Source organism: Gadus chalcogrammus, chromosome 12 (assembly GCF_026213295.1).
Source record: "Gadus chalcogrammus isolate NIFS_2021 chromosome 12, NIFS_Gcha_1.0, whole genome shotgun sequence".
Taxonomy (NCBI): domain Eukaryota; kingdom Metazoa; phylum Chordata; class Actinopteri; order Gadiformes; family Gadidae; genus Gadus; species Gadus chalcogrammus.
The window spans coordinates 27,143,175-27,170,544 of record NC_079423.1 but is presented as its reverse complement, the minus strand read 5'-3'; the positions used below and the strand labels follow the sequence as shown (position 1 = coordinate 27,170,544).

The 27,370-nt window shown below is 44.1% G+C and overlaps 2 protein-coding genes across 3 annotated transcripts in view; one reads left to right on the top strand and one right to left on the bottom strand.

The window, feature by feature from the left end:
• The window catches only part of rxrgb (retinoid X receptor, gamma b), a 27,167-nt gene extending 18,361 nt beyond the window's left edge, over positions 1–8,806 (bottom strand). Inside the window, exon 1 of one of the 2 annotated variants that reach the window (XM_056603721.1) lies at positions 8,624–8,806. In XM_056603721.1, coding sequence (XP_056459696.1) covers positions 8,624–8,654 — 31 coding nt within the window. In that variant the 5' untranslated portion in view covers positions 8,655–8,806. Of the gene's footprint in view, positions 1–1,931; positions 2,099–8,623 lie in introns of those variants that run through there. The other variant, XM_056603720.1, reaches the window with a different exon arrangement.
• Positions 8,807–13,297: 4,491 nt separating this feature from the next.
• The window catches only part of atf6 (activating transcription factor 6), a 40,180-nt gene continuing 26,107 nt past the window's right edge, over positions 13,298–27,370 (top strand). The window contains exons 1-6 of the mRNA XM_056604341.1: positions 13,298–13,548; positions 14,140–14,216; positions 14,643–14,733; positions 15,571–15,668; positions 17,799–17,922; positions 18,305–18,508. Of these exons, the coding sequence (XP_056460316.1) occupies positions 13,446–13,548; positions 14,140–14,216; positions 14,643–14,733; positions 15,571–15,668; positions 17,799–17,922; positions 18,305–18,508 (697 nt within the window). The 5' untranslated portion in view covers positions 13,298–13,445. The remainder of the gene's footprint in view (positions 13,549–14,139; positions 14,217–14,642; positions 14,734–15,570; positions 15,669–17,798; positions 17,923–18,304; positions 18,509–27,370) is intronic.

Genomic DNA, 27,370 nt, shown 5'->3' with positions numbered 1-27,370 from the left:
TGTGTGTGTGTGTGTGTGTGTGTGTGTGTGTGTGTGTGTGTGTGTGTGTGTGTGTGTGTGTGTGTGTGTGTGTGTGTGTGTGTTGTGTTCCTGCAAGTGATTGTGTGTTTGACCATGCATTGAAACAGAGGCAGGTGACATGTAGAGAGTGGCTAGGACAACCTGACCTGCCTCTCTGCCAATAAAATCACAATGAAATCGCACTGACCTGTTGGAATGAATAGAAATGCATCCTTATATTAATACAAACAGAATCCCTAAAAGAGGCAGGGCTGACATAGCTTATCAAGACACCACTGGATAACCAATAGTTAGATCGACCCTTCCCCTAGGCACGCTAGGCCTGATCACACTGTGAATATCAAATCACTATGTGCTGTGGAGCTTGTTATTCCTAGCAAGGGGAGTGCGTTCTCTGGAGAGGTGATGGATGTACACAATAATGGCCTGCGATTATGATGATTATGGTAATGATTGCCGCTGACGCAGAGCAGAAAAACATGTTTGTATCTAAAGGAAAAGACGGGGAGAGAGGACAAATAACAATTAGTGAATAATGTACAAAACCATGCGTCACTCATTGACACAAATGAGGGCAGATGTTTCACTACACATACCACACAGAATTACCTGTGTGCCCGCGCACGCGCGCGCGGGTGTGCGTGTGTGTGTGTGTGTGTGTGTGTGTGTGTGTGTGTGTGTGTCTGTGTCTGTGTCTGTGTGTGTGCGTGCGTGTGTGTGTGTGTGTGTGTGTGTGTGTGTGTGTGTGTGTGTGTGTGTGTGTGTGTGTGTGTGTGTGTGTGTGTGTGGTTAGCTCATGTCAACACCTCCTCCAGTTCTACAAACACAGGAAGGAGAAAAACAACACTGAGAGGGAAGTGGACGGATGAGATGCAGAGTGACAGACAGACGCAAACAGAGTGATGGATGGAGAGGCAGATGGATGGATAGAGGGCGATCGAGCGACAGAGAGAGAGAGAGATAGAGTGAGATGGTTGAAAATACACAGCCTGATAGAAAGCCAATCACACACACCAAGCATTCAGTTAAACCCCACACAAATACACCCCATAGAAACACACAGCTCTGCTTCAACACACACAACCGCAGACAAACACGGACTGAAACACACACACACACACACACACACACACACACACACACATACACACAGATACAGACACACATGCATTCAAACAATCACACATGTCATCACAATCCCAACCCCTACCAAGATACCTAGGAGAGCAAGAGAGCGAGAGAGCGAAAGAGCGGGAAAGCGAGAGAGAGCGAGAGAGCGAGGGATATTGTAAAATACAGCCTGCCAATCATTCAAATCACACACACAAACACAGCGCCTTCCGCAAAAACAAGCCAGCGTTTTCACACCAAAACCAAAGCACTGGTCTCGCTCTTCTCAATGGACGGCCAACATTGATATTGGTGTATCTAACGCTGACAGGAGCCGGATGTTGGTTGGTGTCGGCGGCTACAGCGGAGTAGGCACGAGATGTGATCAGTGTTTCACACACACACAAACACACACAGGGAGAGTGCCAGTGTGGACAGGAACATACTTTCTTTACATGAAAACAGCATTTCTCACAGACACAAAGAGGCTCACACACACACACACACACACACACAGACACACACACACACAAACAAAGACAGTTACACACACAGTGACTCAAACACACACACACACACACGGAATCCTACACACAAAAACACATTAACACACAGTGACACACACACTCAAAAACACGCATCACACACAGACAAACACATACATTGACACAGTGACACACACACTCGACACACACACACATACAAACACGCACACACGCACAAACACACACATTGACACAGTGACACCCACACTGACACCCACACACGCACACGCACACAACACCCAGTGGACTACTCACAGTGGCCGTAACCCGCCTCTCTCCCAGTGCTCCCCAGGGCGGCCGGGGGGGCCACGGGGTGCCACATGTCTTGGGTGGGCGAGCGAGCGAGACCGGGGGTCTGCGGGCGGCGGACACTCAACACAACGCCCCGCTAGGATCCCGTCTGCCTGGCCCGCTGACAGGACCGAGTGACACACCATGCAGCCGCACCAGGACGGGGCTGTGAGGCCCACCCCCCAGCTGGAGGAGGGGACAGAGGAGGAGGACCCAGGGTGGAGAGAGAGAGAGAGAGAGAGAGAGAGAGAGAGAGAGAGAGAGAGAGAGAGAGAGAGGGAGAGAGAGAGAGAGAGAGAGAGAGAGAGAGAGAGAGAGAGAGAGAGAGAGGGGAGTGGAGTCTGCCCGTTCTGTTTATGGGATTACCCCCAGATTATCCTCCTCAACGGCCAACAATCCCGTAGAACCCGCTTGCTGGCTGACTTTACGCACACACACACGCACGCACGCACGCACGCACGCACGCACGCACGCACGCACGCACGCACGCACGCACGCACGCACGCACGCACGCACGCACGCACACACGCACACACACACACACACACACACACACACACACAAAGACACGCCGTACACACACACACACACACACACACACACACACACACACACACACACATCACACATCACACACACAAACACACACACACACACACACACACAAATACACACACGCCACACTCACGCACGCATACACCACAGAGACACACAACAATCCCACTTCCCAGCCATCGCCCAACACAACTATCTGTGTGTGCGGACACCTGTTGTGGTGCCGGGGAAACTGACTGCTTGGCATGACACACTGAGGAGAAGGAGGAGGAGGAGGAGGAGGAGGAGGAGGAGGAGGAGGAGGAGGAGGAGTGGGGGGAGAGTGTGGAGTAGGGGCACCAAGGAGTGTGTGGGCGGTCTGCAGAATTTCTTCCCTTTGACGCCAACCCAAATATACACTATATATTATATACACACACTTCTCTATGCTAGCTTCTTTTCTATCTTTCAGTCTTCCTCTAATACGTAGCAACATATATTATTAACCTATAGCATACAGTAGCCTACATTCTGGCTGCAACTTTGAGGGAAGGGACATGATGCAGAATCGAAAGGGAAAGTAAGAGTGAATCCTGTTCGACACCGGCCAATGGTTGGCATTGAATTAATTGGTTAATGCGTTAATGCTCGTTAGTTCTTTGATGTCACAATGATTAGGACGTGTCGTTAGGTGCCAGAAAGCCAAAAGCATTGCCAAAACACCTTGTCACTTTATGTTTGTGTGAGTGCATGTGTAAGTGCTTGCACGTGTGTGTGAGTGCAATTGTGCGCGTGTGTGTGTGTCTGTGCATGTGTTGGCTTCCAACTTTATCACTCCAGGAAATCAGACATTACCTGTTTCAATGTCCTGGAATAGTAAAGTGAACGAAAGCCAAATACAAAGAAATATGTAGTCTGCAGGCATGCAGAACAACACACAACGAGTAATTAATCGAGAGAACCGGTCACACCCAGAATGGCATCGTCATCCATAAAACACTGTTCTAACCATATTGTCATCTTGTGACAATCAAATGAAAGCTCCTTATCAAAACCAGATCATCATTGAAAATAGCGAGAGATGTACCAACATTTAAAACCAATCCTTATGTTAAGCACTTCAGCTTCCACACTTCAGAACACATTTGCATCGAGCGCAGTGCAGAAGCAGGACCAGGAATAAGTGCTCCCTCACACGTATTCCGCTCACAGTACCAGCAGAATAGTTAGTGCTTGCGCTATGCATCTCCAGGCAGCCGTATCATGTGTCTATACGTTGCTTGGACATCGGTGTTCAGGCCCTCAGAGTGCCAGGAAACTCTCCCCCCCAAACAGCCATCCAGATTAGACACGATGGACGTCGATATAAAGAGAAATGTTTTACTTTTTCAGAACCCGCAAATCCCAGCGAGGGAAACTAATTGAATACAGACCTCCTCGAATCCATGCAGCAAGATAAAAGTACAGCATGGCCCACATAAAACATATCAAATTAACCCTGAGAGCCATAATTAGCATATATAGAAAAACCACAGGCTGAGCCATGTAATGTATCGGTAGCAAATAGGCTTCTGGGTTAACCCTATTTTCATCGCTCGATGTACATACAAACCTCGTATATAATCTGTGTACACGCCGTTCCCCATTCCTAATGTGTAACTGGGAAAAGAGGAAAGGAAATAAGCTCTTATTGCATGTCTTTCAGCAGAACCCACTTCTGGGGGTTGACAGGAAATAAACTCTGAGCAAGTTCAGCACTTAAGGAAAAGCAGGGGGGAAAAAATAAAACTGCCACAAAAAAAACACAAAGCGAAAATAAAAAACGCAATAGAACATTAGAGAAAATGTACCTGTGAACATAACCGTAGCTTTCCAGCGTGCAGAGCATGGAGCTGTGTAAGTGGGTTCAATATATCCATTATTGCGTTAAACGAACATAACCACTGCGTGTGCTGCCAGAGCAGGCCTCTGCGGTTCTTACAGCCTGTCCTAGTGGACAGGAGGGGAGGAGATTTAATGAGACCTAATGAACTTGGCAGGTACCTGCTGCTGCTGCTGCTGCTGTTGGGCCTTCCATCGCTTGGCCTAGCTCTTAGCTTCAATGACCACATCAGCCTGGATTATTAAGAACATCTCTGGTTAGGGAGCACTCACTCTTTATTTTTATCACCTCAACATGAAATAATTATGTAAACGAGGCAAATTATTACATATACTGTGTGTATTTAAATATAACTCTGCACTGACAAAGTGTTTTCTAGAAGAAGTTAATACATTTCTTCTTTTCTATTTTTCAATGGGGTGTGATGTGTTTTGCCGATTTCGGCAAATGCCCTACACTCTGGCTGGGCACTTGCTGCACTTATAAAAGTGCTTGACTCGGCTCATGATGACTATGATATCAAGGATCATTAATGCCCTACGTTTTGTGCTCCGCAGGAAGTGTGTTGAGCTCCTCTAGGATCCATTTCTATGTCACTCAAGCTAAGGACATTATGTTGTATTTTCTGATATAATACAGATATTGCAACCTTGCTGCATTGGACAATGCCGATCGATTTGAAAAAACTCTCTCAAACAAGTTCTGTATGGCCATGGCGCACAAGCCACAAGAGTTACATGCTGTGTTTCGGGATACTTCCAGAAGGGGACATTCGCAGTGGATGGTGTCAGATTACAACATCCAATTACTTCCAATATTTGATCCATGTGTTTTTTATCCCAATATCAGAGCCAATACTGACACACAATATCAAATTGGCGCGTCCCCATTTTCAAACATTCTTCAGGGCTGCATACATTCGAGTAAGACAAAAGAAACGCCTGGTGACTTCAGCAAAGCGTGGAAGCAAGAGGTCCTGACTGGAATGTAAGGGCAGTCTCCAGCGTCCGTCTCCATGCAAAGAATTCTTGGTCCGCGTTATAAAAAGTGGAGGATTTTTTTTTTTTGCCATCCACAAGGGAAGCATTCATGTCATCAGTGTCAACGGGTGTGTGTTGTTGAAATGTAATGTCAAAGTATTGTTGCCAAGTGTATTAGATATGTGTTATTATTGGGTAATTAGCCGAGCAAGCGTCTCTTGCCCAAACACTCGGCAGCCCTTGGGTACTCCTAGGTTCCCTGCCTGATTAAAGCTGGAATTAAATCAAGGCTTTGACCTTCATCACTAATGACTAATTACTGACAATTAGCCCAGAGAATGGCCTACTTACGCCCCCCCCCCTTTTTCCCCCGTCACGTTCTCACAATTAGTGCATGCATGCACAGACAAACACACACACACACACACACACACACACGCACACACACACACACACACACACACACACACACACACACACACACACACACACACACAGACACCAGCACATACACTTACACCCCAAAATACACAGAGTCAAATTTTAAGACACCCTTTGAACTGAAATAAACACGTCAACGTGAACAAACACACAGACGCACACACCCACTGCATCAAAATGGTCCATTGTGAGAAGTGCCCACACCAATACATTTGGCGACCATTGCAACACACCGCAGGCCGTGAGCAATAGAAACCCTTCGGTACATACCAGGCCGCGACCACACCTTCTAACCTGAGTGGCTGAACCACAAGAGGGGGTGGGGAATGTACCGTGGGCATGAGCGACTCATAGGAGGCCGTTGGCTTGCAGGTACTCCATGGACTATAGCCAATAGGAAAACACTCACGACCACATTCTTCGAGTCACACATGACGTGATCGTAGCAATGTCTCACTTGCCGACAGCCTGCGTGTTACATCGAAAGGAATAAAAGCCACGTCTATCTGAGTGACACCTGGGTTGATGAGGGCAGAGGAAGAGGGAGAGAGGGTGAAAGGGAAAGCGAATTGTGCATGGAGACGTCTCATGTCACGCGCGGCACAACGCAACACGACGACATTGTTTGTGTGCTTCCGTTCCCTCCACTCTGTACTTTGACAACCAACAAACAAACACAACTCAGATGAGTTTGGGAGAGCAACCGCAAGCCTCACTTATTGGTGCAACGTTGTTCTGTGCCGGGCCCTGGCCTCCTTTCTACCAAGATCGGTTCAGTTAGTAGGGTCGTTTCCCCTCAAACTCTCCTCGTCTTCCTTCTTTCTGAAGGAGCAGCAAACCCTGAGATTGCCAGAAACTCTACCGACGATTGCATACAACACAGAAAAATGCAGAAACGCAGCAAGAGGGGAGGAAAACGCTGACCGCGCTGTAACCACCGTTGCCAGCCTCTATTCAAGACCTGCTGATATTTGTGATGAATTGGAGAAGCGAAGCGGTATATGATAAGAGTGCAACTGTGTGTGTGTTAAGGTTCATGTGTGCGTGTGCGTGTGTGTGTGTGTGTGCATGTACGTGTGCGTGCGTGAGGATGATTGTCTGCATCTCAGTGACACAGAATTTCAGCAGGGGGGATCGGGTCAGTCTGGTCACCGGTTATGGTGCTGCATAACAAACCATTACTTAAATGTCTGTCGCAGGTACATATTGAAAACAAAACCTGGACGTGTGTTTTATCCCTTCCAGGAGTCCTCTGTTTGCGCGTTGTTTATTTAGTGATAGAAAATTGAACAACAAGTTTTCCACAAGGACTTTGCCATGCAACACAAAGTTACTAACTGTTTGTACAATTCTTCTTTTTGCCGCTGATTATTTCCAACTGGGCCTGATGATAAAGTGTGTGTGTGTGTGTGTGTGTGTGTGTGTGTGTGTGTGTGTGTGTGTGTGTGTGTGTGTGTGTGTGTGTGTGTGTGTGTGTGTGTGTGTGTGTGTGTGTGTGTGTGTGTGTGTGTGTGTGTGTGTGTGTGTGTGTGTTAATAGACAAGAGTCAGAGGCAGGAAGCCAATTTAGCCCAAGGGGCATCCTCACTTGCGAATGCACATTCTGTACATATAGGCCTACGCTACGTTCATTCGCTTAACCATCCAGATGTCTCTTTCCATTTTCCCTTGTATATATTATGAAACATTTGTTTTCCCATACCCCCTAGAAATTGTGCATATATACATTTGTTCTACAAGTGTAAGGCTCTAAGTGTAATTAACTATTGAACAGCATGTTGTAATAAACTATTCAACTAAGCATGTCAATATGCAGACACACACACACACACACACACACACACACACACACACACACACACACACACACACACACACACACACACACACACACACACACACACACACACACACACACACATAAACACACCATCATCACATGATAAATGATGCATACACTGTGTGACTCAGTGTTGCTTTAAAAAGCCCAGGGCTTTAACATCACTGTAGCGATATTGAATTACTTATAGTTACCAGGAAATGTAAACACAGCAATCCAGTTCTGTTTCCTATTGCTTGATATGTAAGCTGTAATGTTTCAGGTGTGGCAGAATGCAACATGACAACAGTTTTGCGTGGGCCGTTTCCCTTTCTCTGTAGTTGGACAATAGCAAACATATAGGTCTCAAACTCTAGTTCAAGGGCAAAGTCACTGTGGTTTTGACTTCCAGTGTTAAACGAGGGCAACATTCTAAAGCGTCTCAAGGAATTTGACATGAACATTGCAGAGTGTAGTCTGATGCTGGTCCGGGGCAGCCTTTTTTTTTTTTTTCTCTCAAAAGCTTCTTAGAAACTCGACTCCCAGAGCAACGTCCAGAACCGGGAGACCATTCCAGACCAATAAATTGAGTTTGTGTCTCAAACAGTTTAGTAGGAGACGCGCGTCAAACACCATAAATTACGAAAGCGCAATTAAAGTGCCAACCTCTGACCTTGTGCCTGAACGGCACAACCCCGATCACCTGACTTCTGCTTTCATGTCGGGATCTACAAAAACAGCGAACCAATGTCATCTCACAGCACACGCACACGCACACACACAACACGATCGCAGGATTCGTGAATCGGTACATCGTTGTTTTTAAACCCCCGCTCGATCGGCTCTTGCACATTCGCCCTCCCTTAGTTCAAAACGGATCGCCATGAAACGACTGCTCCAAGTCTTCGCCAAAAGAAATAACGTGCAACAGCTTCGAGCTTGGGTAGCCTACAGTTCTGTCAAATCAGTGCGTCAATAAAACCGGCAGAGGCAATACTTACTGAGGTGTAAATACGGGTCATTGCTGTCCATACTGTTTGAGTGTTCGCGTCGTTCTTCCCCCCTACACTGTTAACGCTGCTGCTGCTCCGTCACGGCAGCATCCCAGCGCATTCCGCTCCCTGGGCCGACTGAACTCTGCAAGGCAGGTCTACGCGGGGGCCCAGTGAGGGGGTGGCGAAAACACAGCTAGGCTTCTCCCAATGACAACAGTTGTCCATATCAAGCTCCGACATGATCGTGACGAAACCTCCCTTGCAAGCCACGAGGTTTTGCAACCTTCAGGGGAATGAATTGCCCAGAATGACCGGGGAAAGGTTTTTCTCGGGAATGGCTTTTTTTTTTTGTATTTTTGCCAAAAGGTTACCTTGTGTTCTCGACAAGCGATTCACGGCGATCGCACCCTTGAAACGAGCACATTTATGTTAATAAAGTAGTTATACAATAGGTTCTTTAAAATATTACGCAATAGGCTGCCGTCAGTAGCCAAACATCGCATATCAATCATTGTTTATAAATGTAGTCGATTTAAATTGAATTTAGATATCTACATAGCTGGGGATTTGTATTTGTAGCCTATAAGCTTCGAATTAAGTGGGATATATGCGCGATTAGACCTAACCCCTAACTGGTAGTGTTATTTAGCCTAAGTAGACAATAGGATATTCCTTACAAAAAACAGCCTTCCTATTGGTTATTTCGCCCCTTCCACTCGCTTATCTCACTCTATGTTTTTTTTACATTTTAATAGCCCGTCGTTGATTCAATTATATATCGACTCTCGCTATCGACGAGATTCCAAATATCGGCTTCTGTTTACCTAAATGGAAAGTGCGACTGCAGGTCTGGAGACCCCCCGGAATCCCCCCAGGATCTCATAGTGTGGGGTCATCTAAGGGTGAGCTCGCGGTACCTCAGAAGGTTATTCAGGAGTCAACTCGCACTGAGGCATTCACAGTCTTGAACTGTGGAGCGGGCAGACGCTCCGTCAACGCTGGCCGCTGACCACTCAGCGGGCTCCTCGCTGCTCCGCTAATGGGACGAGTACCCCCGGCTCCCGTCCTTGTAACGGCAACCCATAAAGGAGCACAGGAGGATGCTAACCAAGACGAATGGCCCCTTTTTTTTCTCAAGTCATTCTGCACTAATCAGAGCTTTTCATTTGTTAGCCCTCCGCAGCCCCCTCCACCACTACTACCACCTCCATTAGGCTATAGGCCCAATGTATAAATTCATTAAAGTCAAAGAGAGGGACATTAAAATGGCCATTTGTCAGTTTTCCCTTTATGTCCCTAATGGTGGCACATGGTTTGAGGCTTTGAGACGACTGGCTGTTTTTTTTTTTTTCTTCTCTCAGATGAAGCAAAAAATATATATATATTTAAAAAATAATCAAAATAAAAGTTGTTGCGCTGACAGCCATTGAGTATGACCTACCCTAGAGAATTGCTTCAGTTCTCTGGCAAACTAATCCATCCATCAACTCCCAATCCCACACCCTAAATACACACCCATGCACACACACATGCACGCATGCACACACTCACACACTCGCATGCATGCACACACTCGCACGCACATACACATACACACATACACACACACACACACACTCACACACGCACACACACACACACACACACACACACACACACACACACACACACACACACACACACACACACACACACACAGTCACACACACAGTCACACACACTCACAGTCAATGAACAACCCCTTGCTCTGGCTAATCCCATTGTATTCACAGCCCCATTCCCACTACACAATGTTCTAATCCTAAACCAGGCCCAATTTAAGCCACCTGCTAATACAAGTCACTTCAGCCAAGTTTGTATTTGGGAATAAGCCAATGCAAACTTGACTTAGTCTGTTCACACCCACCCAGACACACACAAGCATATAGGACACACATGCATTTAGGGTATATAAACAATAACACACACGCCACAGCTTCATGCCTGTCCGCACTGCCTTATTTCTCTTTGCTCAACCTCCCTCGTCTATAGTTGTGTCTCCGCACCCCTAGTCCTACTCCCTGCCCGTCCCATGGACGCTGTGGGACAGGAGGGGTCGCCAAGGGAGACGGCGCTCTCCCGGTCTCATTAGCCCACCTCCATCACGCTTTATCAGGGGAGCCAAGGAGACCCCCCGCCCCCACGGCCCCTGCCCCCCCTCTTCACTATTCTGACAACCCCCTGCCCCTCTGCTCTATACATGAGCCTGTGATGATAAGTGGTCGGCTCCTCTTTGGTAGCCAGCGTAAGACAATGGAGGACAGCTCTGCAGAACATCATCCATCTCCCAGCTCATCCATCTGAGACACAAAAGATGAAATGTGGCCCAAACCCTCTCCTCTGCCGTCCGCTCTGGTAACCTCTTGGTCATTCCTCTCACTCCCTTTCTTTTCCCTTTAGGTTCCTTTTTTTTTTTTTTTACTTCCAATTATCTTGTTAGAAGCATGGAAAGTCCTCCAACATGTTAAAAATATTTTGTAAAAGCAGCAAGTGAAGTTGCAATAATTTAGTTTGCTTAGTCATGGCCTTATGCATTGGCCCCAGTCACTGAATTATAAAGAATACGATAAATGTCATAGCCCTGGGTAAAGATCGGATGCTATTGTGTGAAACAATTTTTTTTATTTTGCAGATTTATAGAAATTATTTCCAGTCTTTAAAATGTTCTTTTGATAGAAGGGAATGAGATCGGAAATCAGATTTAGGAATTTACCAATTAACTACTGTCAGATTTATCTGCACCACCACAACTCATTAAATTTGTCCAGATATTTGGGTAAACATCGACCTCAGGGGCCTATACAGATATCTGGATATAAGTATAGTGTAAATTGTGATCGTATTTTGGTATCGCCAGATTTTTTGATAGTTTATCAGTGAGAGAAATTTACTGAAGCATCACATGTATACAGAATAGCATTTCACATCCCTTATGTGTCTCTCTTCAGAGACAGGGTTGTATTATTTGTATTTAGCAGTACTAAATGACATGACCATGTCCATGGACGAAACAAGTATTACTACTTTGGAATATTAATTGATAATAAATATCATAAGATAAAGACGGCGTTTAACAATAGAAAATCAGTTTTTGAGTTAACGCAAAATATATAGTCATGTGTCATGATCCAAAATATGTCATACTATGTTACACACAGGAATATGGAGGCATTGGTAATGTAACGATGGCAATTGGCAATGTGACCAAGGCCTCTAACTCATTTTACACAGATGTTCAGCCAACGCTTGCTAGCCTTGTATCAGGTTAACCTGTTCATTCCCTGCTACCTATGGCTGGGCATGGGCAGGGGGATTTTAATAACTGGAATGGACCCTTCAAACATCCACGAATGAAAGTGACCAGGGCCAGTCACTTCAGAAAGTGACTTAATATACATATATTATTTTAAATCACACCATGACTTGTCTATTGCAATGGAAATCTGTCTGGCCACCTATTCTACTCTTATTCTATTTCAAGCAATTTATTTTCGACCCTGTGGTGAATGCTGAATAAATGAATAAAATAAATGAATCAAAGGGGCCACCACAATATTACCCCTACTACTACTACTAGCACTGCTGCCAGCAATACCCTTTATCATATTAAGTAGTAGAAGATCAATCACAAGGCATGGCAACTATGTTAAGTCCAGAGCAGGACTGTGCTGGTAAGAGCAAAGCACCCTGGGTAAATTTAAATAAAAAAACTATAACAGAAGATGGTTTTCTACTGGCTTTTATAAATATTGTTTTCTACAGGAGGGATGCCGAATCCTGCAAAACTATGGTAGTTATGTAAAAGCCGCGTTTTATGACTTTTGACAGTGTGGGGGCTTGTTGTTGTTTATCAGAGCTAAAGAAATCTACCAGGGAATCACTATTCACCACCTGAGGTTAATCTTGCTGCGGCTTGAGTAGGCCTATATGAAGGATTAAGAGTAAAGTAATACACCTGCTCCCGATGGGATTTATGGCATTTAAGAACCACGGCGTGAATATATCCTGAGAAAGCAGGCTTCTTATATCAGAGGATCATCCAATGGGTCAATCGTTTTCAGATCGATTGGATATGACTGTGGAATGTAGCAAAATCCGATTGCAGCAGAATGAAATTGTCATGGTTAAGATAATTTCCAGACATACAAATTGTAATAAATGGTGGCCTACAAGAGTTAATAATTTGGACGTCCTAGATTATTTAACTAAACGTGAATTCAGGTAAAGAAAAAGGTAATAGACGACTCCAAAATACCGTTATAAACATATGTTGAGCTTATGGTCAACAATATGTATCTATAATATTGTTGATAGTTTATCCGTTTATAGATATAATAGTGCCACAACGAGATGTCGGTTAAATTACATAATAAGCTTTAGTTGTACCCCTTGCTGGCTTGAAACTTGCACTGCTGCAAAGCATCAATAATGATAAATTATGTAGTACAGTATGTATTGCAAAGTTCCACCTCAACTTACAAGTTATACACAATTAGAGCAAAATGCATTGTCACATACTTTGTACTTTCTCAGTCGAAAACGATGACAATGCTAGTACCTTCTGCCATCCTGTGGCGTAACCAAATATTGCGAATCTATTTTCCGGGTGCAATTGTCCCTATGCGCTTTCCGTAGATTGACTTTAAGCCGACGTGTATTTACGGGAAGTGTGTTACACCAGTTTCGGGAAATAAACAGATTTATGCTGAGCAAACGATGGCTGTTTGAATGCACGATAACTAAATATAATACAACCTTATGATTCCGTTACTGATGTCGTCAACGGAGAATGTCATCAGAATTAACTTTAGACTTCGAAAATCACCAATATCATCCTATGATGATGAATAGTGACACTGGCAACATGTCCATCGACCAGGATGGGGAGTGGGGTAAGCCTTGCTTTAATATGACGAGGGCAGGTGTTTTGTTATACTTGCCAAGACTGCATATGATTGAATACACCATATGACAACAAATGTAAGGCTACAAGTGTTCTTTCTAATGTCAACTAGTTTCATCTTGCATCAGAGACAAGGTTAGCTATTAGCATAAAAACAATGACGCAACCATTACGTTTCTTTGGGTAACAAACAGCCAATCCAACACATACAACACTGTACATCCATCTAATACAAAATCATGTGTGATTATGATGTAGCCTTTTTAGCTTTGTGCGGTTTGTATGTGTTGTTCTGGTCACATGTTTTCAAGTGTGCATCCATGGCAAACATGTAGTAAGCATGCTCTTCAAACAGCTGTGTGTCCGTTAGAGTGTTTCGTTAGTGCCTGAAACATCTTAGGTTTTATAAGAATAACTCTCGGTTTGAACGTTGTTCATACAGCAGGATACAGTAGAAAGATATATCCAGATATACCAATACAGTAGAGTGAAGTGGTTATTTCAGTAGTGTTACTTTTGTGTATTTTCCTAATTGTATCGTACTACTTTTAATGTGTATGTAATTCTCATCTCTTGCTAGATATCAGCCTGTTTGATGAGTTGGAAAACCTGGGGGTGGCAAGTGAGCTCCTTGGAGCGCTCGAGCACGCAGACTATGTAAGTCCTTGGGGATGGAGGGGGGTGACGAATACAATCTGGGGCAAATCTGAATTTGCCAAGCACAAACAATCACACAAAAACATGGTGTAATGTGTGGAGTTGTAATAGGAGAACTGGCGAAACAGGACATCACAAACAAAAGGAGAGTGCATTGGTTAGAGATAACAAGAAACCAGTGGTGTTATATGTCCTCCCTGACTTTACTGGCCTTGTTGCTAAGTAAAAATACTGATTCCTTATACCATGTACCTCTAAATAGTTTGACTGAATGTTGTACAAGTTATATGCAACTATATAAGAACAACTTCTAAGTTTGGAGCAGTTCATACACCTTGGTCTTAGAAAATACAGCTTTGATAGTGCTACTTCAGCTATGCTTTGGTTGGGGTCCACTTTTGAATATATTTGTGTGTGTTTACATAGGGAGCCAACACTCCTGGCTTGGACTTGGACTTTGACATTGACCTTGATCTGACTCCATGGAATACAGCAGGGTTGGCAAGCACCTGCACAGGTAGATAACATGAGGTCATCATCTGGTAACATCTGCTTTCATCTGACTGATGGAGAAAGTAATCACGTTTCAGAATCCTGAGTGACTCTATTTGAGACATTGATTAATCTTTTTTTTTTCTATTCTCAGCAAGAGTAGAAAAAAATCACATGTTTAACATCACATTTCTTGGGTCAATTAAAAGCATGAGTAAATCTGACGTATTGGAAATTTGCATACCATTCAATGAGTGCATCTCTAAATGCCTTGGTTTCATTGTTTGTATATGGACATGTAAACAGCAAAATAAACTTTCATGCTGCTGTACTGCCTAACATATTGTGCTCGTTTTCATTTTGTTTTAGTTTTTTTAACTGTAATGTCTCAGGAATACAGATGTAAATTAGCCTCTTGGCTTCTTCTGACAGATTACCATTGAAGTGTGAATTCAAATGTTGATTAATGTGTACTGTCCCGGCCAAATAAATCTTGGAGAGATTAATGATGATAATTCTTGGAATACATCTAATAAAGAATATGTGTGTGTACTCTAGCAATAGAGCCTGAACTCTGTTCTATGCAATACTATTTTGAAGGTGCTGAAACCAGAGAGCTCCGACTCGGTGGTTTCGTCTGAACTTGTTTTATATTCGCTCATTATCAATCAGTTAAAGCACCATCTGCATACCAACTTTAGCTTGTGTAGTTGTTTGTCTTTCAATGTCACTTTTCCGGAGACGCTCTTGGAAGTTTTCCCCCAGCAGAACGGCCGATAAAGTCTAGGCACCCCGGGGTCAGTCTCCTCACCAGCTTGGTAGTCCCTTCACGTGCGTTTCCTTTGTGTCCTTGTGCCTCCAGATGGTGAGGTGAGTGTGAACTCTCTGTCGCCCGCCTACACCCTGAGCTCCGTCCCTTCTCCCACCTCACTTGAAGCCCTGTCTCCGTGTTCCTCATTGGTAAGTCACGCTCTCCGCCACGCTTAGCCTTCCAATATACCTACGTGTTGTTCTACTGCTGTCCTCCCCAATGAGTATTTGAATTGTATTTCCCAACTGGATCATGGTTGGTTAAATTGTATTCGGTTAATTGTTGTGAAATGCGCTCGGCGGTGGAGTTTATTTGTGGGTACCCGTTTTGGCACGCAGTCAACAACAAGGGGCTGGTTCCAGATGGTGCCTCAAAATTCAAACTAATTCGCTGGCATTGTGCCTTGAGATATGCACAGCCTCGCATAAACACTCGCACACACCTGAGAGGCTTATTAACAAAGGCCTCAAACACCTTGTCAAGCTAATTATTCACTGTCTGTCAGTTCAATGCTCGACTCACTCCCCTAAAAAATAGGTGCCGACAACCTCCGCAGCATTAGCATAATTGACAGGGCAGATGTTTGTTTAATGGAATACATCACACAAAGAATAAGGTTGCACCTTTTATTTTGACCCCTATATAATGTCCTCTCAATAGTGCTGAATGCTCCTGAAATATTTATGAGCATATTATAATTAGGGGTGTAACGGTACACGTATTTGTACCGAACCGTCACGGTACAGGCACTTCGGAGCGGTTACAGAGGTGTACCGCGGTACGTAAATGTGGCGTACATGGCCGGGGCAACGATCGTCGAATAGTCGAAGAGTCACGTAGAATATCGAATAATGAATGTGACTATCGTTATTTATTACAAGGCTCTTCTCAATGCTGTTGAATGCTCCGTTGACTTGCATGGGCCTTCACAACTTCCGGTGGTGACTAGCGTCCTCGGTTGCTAAGCGACGTCAACGCCTTTGGCGGACTATTTCTCTGCTGATCAACACCACGAATGCTGGTAACAAATAAATTGTAAAAAGACACAGCGTGTGAAGTTATATTTTTGACGTGTCTAGTTCACCGTCATGCAGGCTGTGTTCAGTAAAATAAATATGTAATTAATGGATGCAAATAAATAGCGATCCGTTTTCGGCGCATGTTGTAGGTCTATCTGCCTAAGCCTACGTTGAAATAATTTTGATGTTGAATGTTGATGGCGCAGTTGTTGAAATAAACAGATTGATACATGATTCATACAAACCATAAAAGCCTCACCCTGTGTCATTGTGTGTGCGTGTATCCGTGGTGCGTGCGTGCTTGGGGGGTTCTTGATTGAGCGATTGTCAATTATTATTCGAATACTTCTCAGCGAATATTGAATAGTTTTTTTGCCAGAGTTGCACATCCCTAGCACACGCATTTGAAAAGTCACCATCCTGGTGTTACTATCACTGTTGCTGTGGAAAAAAAAACGAGCCGTGCAAACCCTGCTCACAACACTATTTCAACAACCTCTGTCTGGGAATTCAGAAATGCAAATGCCATTACCAAGTTTATTGGTGTTTTCATTGCTGCTGATCTACGGCCATTCTCCGTTGTTTAAAAAATTTACCTTTAACTATGAACCGTACCGTACCGTAGCGCGACTTAAAAACCGAGGTACGTACCGAACCGTGACTTTTGTGTACCGTTACACCCCTGTACAATTATTACCCTGTGGTACCCAACTTCATTTAGGTAAGAATTAAATTCTTAAAACACAGTTAAAGAGCGAAGTGAACCCAAACCACATAATTTATTTTTTAAACTTGGTAATTTGTGTTATAAGAGGTTCCACCCAAAACACTACGCGTACCTTCCACTCTATTGCGAACGCATATTTCGTTTTTTTGTGACGTCTGAGAACCTTTTCCGAGGTAATCTGAGGCCACGACCAAGGGGCAATCGTGGCATTGTTTGTGTGAACGTGTAGGACTCTGTCAGGGTAGTGGTGGAGTTAGGTGCCCACCATCCACGCCACGGTGTGTGTGGATGGTGAAGCTCCATCTGAGCAGCGATGTATTTAATATCCGCTTCAGAGTGAGTTTCAACGTTGCACATATGAACAGCATTATCGAATGGCACTATTCAGAGCTTCATGGTTATATAAGCCCAATGAACTATAGTTTGTCCACACAACAACATCACAAGTACAGCACATTCTACGTGGCTTCTTCTTCTGTGGTGATCATGTAGCTGGTCGGTTATCCTTGATCCATATTCTGATTTGTGTCCAGGAGGAGGCGCTGTCTCCCCAGTCCCAGCCCTCTCCCATCTCCGTCTGCTCGGACTCAAGTGGCTTCTATGATGCCCCACCACCGGCCAAGAGAGCTCCGAAGAGGACAAGCTTGGCACCCCAAGGTGAACTGAGGGGAAAAGGGCCGACACATTATTATTGTATATTGGAAACCTTTACTCTTTTGTCCTCAGCGGTCTCCTCTTTTGCTGATAAGGACATGAATTGACGTGAATTAAAATCAGTCTAAGACTACAATGAACAGCAATGTAGTCAATTAAGTCAAATTAATAATGGTATTCTACTGACAAAAACCCATTTGGGATTTACTCTCTCAACAACAAAAACGAGACACTTCTTGACTCATTTGACTAACCGTCACTCTCTGGCAAGTTCAGCCTTGCTTTCGAAAGAAAAATGCTAATGTATAGAGGTTGGCCCCTATTCCGTCTATGTCGTTTCGATAAACATTGTGCCTCTATTTATTTTGCCTTCCCTCTCTCACAGCCAAACCAGCTCAGCAGGTTAAGAGACCCATCCAGCTGAGCCCGAAGGTCTCTATCCAGCCCAAGCCCTTGATCACGGCTCTCAACCTAGCCCACGCAACAGCGCCCCTGCAGGCCAACACCATTATCATCCAGCCCCTACAGACCACGGTGCTTCCCGTTGTCAAACCAGCGCCAGTAAACATCCAACCAGCGCCCCTCACAGGTTAGAGTGTGCGCTGCACCACAAAGCAACTCATTGCATCCCACCACCCACACCTCATTGCATCAGACCACACTGCTGTATGTGAGACAGTCAAGGTAGACAGAAAGACTGGTCAATAACGGATGTTCTCAATTAGGATGCTGCTCGTGTTTGATAAAACCTATTATTTTTACTTCTTGGATAACTCCAATAAATAGATGTTTTATGTCTTCGCCAGAAGATGGCACTACACTCATATATTTCCATAGGGTTATGGTAGACTGAGCGCCTTGTAAATTGAGGGCGTTTCCATGTTCTCTTTAACTATATCAGTTGTGGAAGTTTCCATGTTCTCTTTAACTATATCAGTTGAGGAAGTTTCCATGTTCTCTATAACTAAAACAATCACGAGGATAATCTATTGTTGCTTATTTTTATATTGGGTGTTTCATTTCAATAAAAATACACTCACCGCAACCCAAAACAAAATATTTTCTTAGTGGCTCCTTTTCATTCTCTGGCATGTATCTCTTTGCTCAGTGACCAAACCCAGTCTGTTTGAGGGAGGTTAAGCATGCACCAGACTTTGTCATAGCTTTATTTAGTCTCCTAACAATACAGACTCTATAGAAGGCTGAATAGCACACACACACACACACACACACACACACACACACACACACACACACACACACACACACACACACACACACACACACACACACACACACACACACATTCTTTACAGCTGCTCCCCGACGCCCACACACACTTTGCGTTGACGGGTTGTTTGTTATTAAAAGAGGACCGTGATTTGGCGGATAATGAAGGATGGTTCCTGGCACTGGCTGGAGGTATACTTACAGGCAGTGTTGTGCCTGAACGCGTTCATTGAACGATACTTCATGAACTCGTTCATATTTTGGGCGAACGTGAACTGAACGTACTGTATTACTGCCTGATGAACGTTACTGTGAACTCGTTCATTCTGGTGTTCGGTTTAACTTCGTTCAATAGGGGGGTTATTTGATTATCAACACAGCGGATGCCGGATGCGCTTGCAGAACGCTGTGTTGTTTGACCAGTTGCCATGGTTATTGAATTTTTAATTATAAATATGTACACTTTATGTTGAAAGTATAGGCCGTCGCGATTCCCATTGAAACGCATGGCGCAGTGATTATTCTTCAAAACGAGAGCTGTTCAATTGTGAAAAAGAATCATTGCTTGTTGGCCGGGAACGGAAAGGGGGGCTGTTTTTACATTTGGTTGTAGTCTTTTCGCTTGGTTCTCCGTCTCAACAGTAGGGCAAGAACCGAGCGAAAAGACTACAACCAAACGTGGACACCCACCCTTTTCGTTTCCGGCCAACGGGCAATGAGTCTTCCAACAGAAATCAATGGGAATTACAAAATGCGCTAAATGTGCAATATAACACGATCTAAACTGTATTTCGCTCAGATACTTGATTCAACATCTCTATTTCATCCTAGACAAACAACAAAGGGGGCTCAATGTTCAAAATGCCGGAAAAAAATAATAGCTCACAGCAACGTATTGAAAAAAAGAACTATGAACTAGTTCATTTTTTGGAACTGTGACCTTGGTTCAAAATTTTGAATTATGAACGTTTAACTGAACTAGTTCATTTTAAAATTTGTGAACTGAACTTTGAACTAGTTCACGTAGAAAGTGAACTTTCCCGACACTGCTTACAGGAAACCCATGTTATGCTAGGTAGTGGCTGGTGGCTAGGCTCCCCATCATGACCCCCTGCAGCAGTATTCACATCCCCTTGTTAGGGGTGTAACGGTACACTGAAGGCCCGGTTCGGTTCATACCTCGGTTCAATGAAGGGAAAAGAAAAAACAAAAATGCAGAAGGCAATTCTTTTTTATTGTCTCAGGTTGTACCACCTAGTGTCATTCAGTCTCTCCCCTGAGCTAGCTGCAACAGCCTGAACTGTGTCATCTAAGATGTAAACAGTAGGGGGGGGGGGGGGGGGTTAAACCGGATCGCGATAGCCGCGACAGCTACGTTAGCATTGTGACCTCATAGCAGCACGACATAGTGTAGCCTCCTAATAAATCCAAGGAAAATAATGCGCACAATGAGCAAAGGTCAACCATATAAGACGTCCAAGAAGGACGGCAAACTTTTGTGCGACATTTTCTTCAATAAACTATGCTTTCGCCGTTGTCCAGAAATAACTTGCGGATAATTTGTCTATTTATTATTACTGTCTCACGGAAGTGCGATTCTGTCGACCAATCAACGGACTGCGTGTGTAGCTCGAACTTGCCGGCACCCTTTCAGGCGTCTCAGTTGTCCCTGAAGATCGCGGATCTAACATTAGTTCGGCATTACATTAATTAATTCACACGCCATTTTTATTTAATTTGATACCGTGTATTCTCCGTGTAAATCCATGCACCGAACCGCAACGTCCGTACCGATTCGGTTCAATACGAATACATGTATCGTCAAGGGCCTAACTTTGGTTTGAGAAGTGGGGGGGGACGCAATAATCCGGGGGGTCTTGGTAACCAATACAAAATCCGGGAAATAATTAAATTGATCATCATGCTAAATTCTGCCAGAATAAATATGCATAATCAAAATGATCCAAACCTTTAATTTAAAGAACGTTTCTTTATTCAATCATCGTATGGACAGAAGTCAGTGAACCAAAGTTACTGATATAATCATTTTCCTCCTTTAAAGGTGATCTTACATTATCAGGCCCTGAACAGGCACCTGCCACACCTCCACCTGATCTCTTATATGAATAGGGTGACCAGATCACAATTCACCAGATGTGGGACAAGGACTATGTTTGTGTGGGACAATGTGGGTTACCAATCCATCGAGGTAGTCTAAAATATTTTTAAAAAAAGATAAACATTTCTATTTTGTCCCTTTGCTTATAACATATGCTTTGCCATCTGGTTTATTCAGTATCACATAACAGCCTACAAATACAAACTTAACAAACATATCTTATTTAAATGGAACTTTCCCAAGTTCTCTCATGTTAGAAAACATAGTAGGCATGGAGCTCTCATGCTAACACAGTGCCTCAAGTTAACAGCCCTGACTGTATACAATCAAAAAGAACGGACAGTCAAGGCTACAATTGTTATTTCAAGTATTTGAACTTTAATGTGCCTTTTCTCCAACAACGGAGAGCAACAACCTAACCCCAGCACAACACAAAACATTAAATTAAAAGTGTTTGCTCTGGTCAAACAATATACTGAACCACATATTCAAGTAGAACATGCACTATATTAGGGTACATTGAGTACATAGCCTGATTATCTGTACAAAACAAAACTAACTCAGCCCAGAATCACATAGATTAACTACACAAAATAAATGCATTTGAAAATGATCTGCTTTTACTGAACAATGCCAACTAAAGGCACACCTGTGTATACAATTAGGCGCTACATTAAATAACAACGTTTTTTTGTGAGTCCCGCATTGTTTGTGTCGTTTCACGTCATATTCACCTCTGTGTGAAATGGAAAAATGACTCAAGCAAACTTCACACAAAACTATACCAGACTCGCCTTTCACTGGTTTCACCCAGGGATAGATAGTTTCCCATTCTTTATTTTGGCTGCTTTTCCTCTTTAGTCGTACGAGTCGTGCTTCCCTCCGTCTCGTGCTGCATGCCGTTCTGACCTGATTTGCACTGTTTCTTGTTGGTGGGTGGGCGTGCCCTTAACCTGCGTATGCTTCCCAGTTTGATTGACATCAAACAGCGTGCCCCGCCCCCTGATGACAGCCCTCACTACTGTCTCCGCACACAGCTATTTGATAAATGCCAGATTATAAAACACCCTTTTCCATTCTGACTGTCAATAACAATGCGGGACCACGTCTCAATTTGCGGGACGTGCAATAAGTAATGGAAATGCGGGACATCTGGTCTCCCTATGAAAGCAGAGTCGAGTTATCCTATTGAGCCCGTGGTGTGTGAGACTAACATTAAAGTAACCTAGCAACGAGAGAGACTCTTCTTTTCATACATTGTTGACGGATACTTGCTGCGGTTTATGGTGGACTCGTTTTAGAGTTACATAGGTTAATCATCATCAAATCATGCTGTTTTACAACCCATAGGCCTAATCAACCAACTCGCAAGTCCTTTCTTTCCTTTCAACCCCTCCTAAGAATTACATTAAATTGAACTGCTGTTGGCGTTTCATTTTTATGAAAAACCCTGCGAAGCCTCTTCATTCAGTGAGCAATTTTTCAAGTGCGCATGCGTGGTCGAACACGTCCGAGACTCCGAGTCCACAGACACCAAAGGGTACTATAGAACCGCGTAGGCAGGCTGTCCGTGTCCACTACTCGTCTGTAGCAATTTGTAATATTTTAATTTTTTATATATATCCGGGCCTTACAATCAACAGCTCAATTCACATTCTCAGCCAGAATCTGACGGCTGGCCAAACAGTAAATAAGCACGATTTTTGCGGTTAAAAAAGGGGCGGGGGGGACACAAACAGGATTTTGAAAAGAGGAGGGGCAATGTCCCCCCCGTCCCCACTGGAAATTACGCCCATGTGTATCGTTACACCCCTACCCCTTCAGTATCCAGGCATGGTTTTGGTTGTTGCTGGCTTCTTTACAAAGGCCCACATGCACACTGAGATGAGAAACACTTTTCACTTAGCAATGTGTTTTTTGTTTGGAATGTGTGTGTGTGGGGTGGGGGGGGGGGTTGGGGGTGCACATCACAGTAAACATTTCTCCACCTGCAACTTGAGCGCCGGGAGTCAAACTGTAAAACTCCAGAGGTTTATGTAGGTCACAAGAGGCAAGGGGGTCGGGGAAGATGCTCTTCATACCATCTGCAGAGGACCGGCTGCTTCAAGAGCAGCCGGTCCCAGTAATGGCAAATATGAGGATCATTTGAAAATATGACGATCTTTTGGGAATGGGAAATTTTAATTTCAAAATATCAATTTGGCTGGCATTGCATATTGTTCCAATTAACATAAAAATGACTTTTGCAAAGTTTTGAAGAATTCCATTGAGATTAAGTGGTGGCACCTAACACATGAACTTTGGCGAAATTTCCATACGATTCATTCATCGTATGGACAGAAGTCAGTGAACCAAAGCTACTGATATAATAATTTTCCTCCTTTAAAGGTGATCTTACATTATCAGGCCCTGAACAGGCACCTGCCACACCTCCACCTGATCTCTTATATGAATAGGGTGACCAGATCACAATTCACCAGATGTGGGACAAGGACTATGTTTATGTGGGACAATGTGGGAAACCAATCCATCGAGGTAGTCTAAAATATATATATATAAAAAAGAAAAAAACATTTATATTCTGTCCCTTTGCTTATAACATATGCTTTGCCATCTGGTTTATTCAGTATCACATAACAGCCTGCAAATACAAACTTAACAAACATATCTTATTTAAATGGAACTTTCCCAAGTTCTCTCATATTAGAAAACATAGTAGGCATGGAGCTTTCATGCTATTTCACAGTGCCTCAAGTTAACAGCCCTGACTGTATACAATCAAAAAGAACGGACAGTCAAGGCTACGATTGTTATTTCAAGTATTTGAACTTTAATGTGCCTTTTCTCCAACAACAGAGAGCAACAACCTAACCCCAGCACAACACAAAACACTACATTAAAGTGTTTGCTCTAGTCAAACAATATACTGAACCACATATTCAAGAAGAACATGCACTGGATTAGGCTACATGGAGTACATAGGCTGATTATCTGAACAAAACAAAACTCACTCAGCTCAGAATCACATAGATTAACTACACAAAATAAATGCATTTGAAAATTATCTGCTTTTACTGGACAATGCCAACTAAAGGCACACCTGTGTATACAATTAGGCACTACATTAAATAACAACTTTTTTTGTGAGTCCCGCATTGTTTGTGTCGTTTCACGTCATATTCAGGAAAAATGACTCAAGCAAACTTCACACAAAACTATACCAGACTCGCCTTTCAGTGGTTTTACCCAGGGATAGATAGTTTCCCAATCTTTATTGTAGCTGCATTTCCTGTTTAGTCGTACGAGTCGTGCTTTCCTCCGTCTCGTGCTGCATGCCGTTCTGACCTGATTTGTTGGTGGGCGTGCCTTTAACCTGCGTATGCTTCCCAGTTTGATTGACATAATCATACAAACCCCGCCCCCTGATGACAGCCCTCGCTATTGTCTCCGCACACAGTATTTGATAAATGCCAGATTAAAAAACAAGTATTTAAAAAAATTATAATAATCGAGTCTGACTGTCAATAACAATGCGGGACAACGTCTCAATTTGCGGGACGTGCAATAAGTAATGGAAATGCGGGACATCTGGTCACCCTATGAAAGCAGAGTTGAGTTATCCTATTGAGCCCGTGGTGTCTGAGACTAACGTTAAAGTAAACTAGCAGCGAGAGAGACTGGTGACACTGCTGTGATGTGCTCTGGGGGGTGCACATCACAGTAAACATTTCTCCACCTACAACTTGAGCACCGGGAGTCAAACTGTAAAACTCCAGAGGTTTATGTAGGTCACAAGAGGCAAGGGGGTCGGGGAAGATGCTCTTCATACCATCTGCAGAGGACCGGCTGCTTCCCTCACCCGGCACGCAATGGCAGGCTGCAGTTCACTTTGTGGCCAAAGGGGGCACTGTGTAGGTTGCATAAAATTTGAATGGGAAATTTTAAATTACCATCTGCAGAGGACCGGCTGCTTCAAGAGCAGCCGGTCCAAGTAATGGCAAATATGACGATCATTTGATAATATGACGATCATTTGATAACCATGTCATTGGTATGTGTATTTATTATTCTAACATTATTTAAAGACTGCTTTTGTCTTAACCCACGGAGCTCGCATTCCAGTGCTCTCACCCGGCACGCAATGGCAGGCTGCAGTTCACTTTGTGGCCAAAGGGGGCACTGTGTAGGTTGCATAAAATTTGAATGGGAAATTTTAATTTCAAAATATCAATTTGGCTGGCATTGCATTTTGTTCCAATTAACATAAAAAAATACTTTTGCAAAGTTTTGAAGAATTCCATTGAGATTTAGAGGTGGCACCTAACACATCACACACACATCACACACAACAATTTGCAATTTTTTGTCGAATTGCCTAAAGGTTGACCTGGAAATGTTGAGTACAGTGAACTTTTATACAGTAACATGTTCTATAGGGTTATCAAAGTAAAAGTTGTTAGTTTGCCCTTTGGGCAACTTGGGCATTTCTCAGAATTCAAGTTTCAAGATTCTCCATTAATTTGTCTTATAGAAATAATTAATGGAGGTCCATGGGACATGTTCACGTGGCCTTACCCTGAATTTTGTGCAGCAGTGATGGATGTCGGACAAACATATTAAGTTTAATTGACTTTATAGTTAAACACAAGGGGCGATACTGACACATTAATAATAACAAACCCTCTCTAGTGGCTAACTCACTGGCAACTAACAGGGCCTAATGGTAAGAGCTGACACTAACTAAACTTCAAACTTAATTGCTCAGTCTGTGCCAGAGTCTGCTCCACAGAGCAACATCACCAGGGAGAAAGAGAGAGGAAATGGAACCTGAACTCTGAACCTAGCCAGTGCGTCTCCCCCCAGATATGTCTCCCCACCCACCACCCAAAAGTAACCGTCCTATTCAGGGATTAGCTTGCGTTTGCAGCGGCGGAGGTTCTGCTTTTGGTTCCGGTCATGTTCAACTGCCTGCAGCACATTCTGGAGGTGCTGCACCTCCCTTGCCACTGCGACGAAGTCGGATGTGAGCTTGACGCCACGCTCGCCACAATCATTGAACACGTTCATTGCACGTACATTGACCTCACTTTTTTTGAACGCAGCATTGGTCGCCCATTCTTCACATCGGGAGACATAAATTCTGGATCAATGTGCAGTTGGTGCATCCGAAAGCAGCAATCCTTATTGGTGAGGTCAGCCGAGCTGGTGGTTGGCAAGAGGGTGGGGAACTTTGGCTTGACGAAGCCAGTGCCAAAGCATTGCTCAGGGATGTGCATGGGGAGATCAGCGGGCTTGTCCTCCAAGATCCCTCTGGCAAGTGCACACTTGTCATCATTGTGCACCTTGCTGCTGAAGAGAGCCAGGAGTAGTATCTCAACTGTCAGGTACCAACGATTCCTCTCCATCGCCTTGATCGCTGATGCTGCAATGCCCTCATCTACAGACTTGTATGCCTGCAAGTGGTGATAGTGTCAGGTCATTCCAGGCAGCATCTACAGCTTTCTCGCAGGTCAACCACCACTTTGCATAGATGTGTGTAATGAAAATGGCAAATGCCCGAATCTTTGGCACCTGCTGCCGCATGTGGTAACTGTGCCCTTGGGAAGCAACTCGATGTGCTGCTCCATCAAAGCCAGCTTGAGAGTATAGTGCAGGTTGGCCATCCATCGTGCCTTGTGGAGTGCCTCCGCTCGTTAGAAGGTCATTGCGGTCTGCTATTCACCATCTGCATCCAGAAACACAAGACACAGCTGCACAAACTCATGGTAGTCACCTCGCTTGTGGTCCGTGACTTATTTTGCGCACCTGCCAAGTTCAGCAGGTAAATGTCCCAGGAGTGGTTGCTCGGTGTTGCCAGGAATGTAGCGGGACTATTGGCTGCTGGATTTTTGTGGTAACAGGTTCCATTTCTCTCTCAGATGTGTGAACAAGGTAACCTCTGGCGAGTGTGATGTCTCCACCTTCAGGTCTGTGAAAACCTGGTTCAGGAGGACCTCACCAATGTGGTGCCGGCACCCAGGCCAAAGCTGTGGTCGGCCCAGTGAGAGCTGTATGGCAATACAGGCTGCTGTGAGATGGCCGGTGATTGACGTAGTGGTGTCA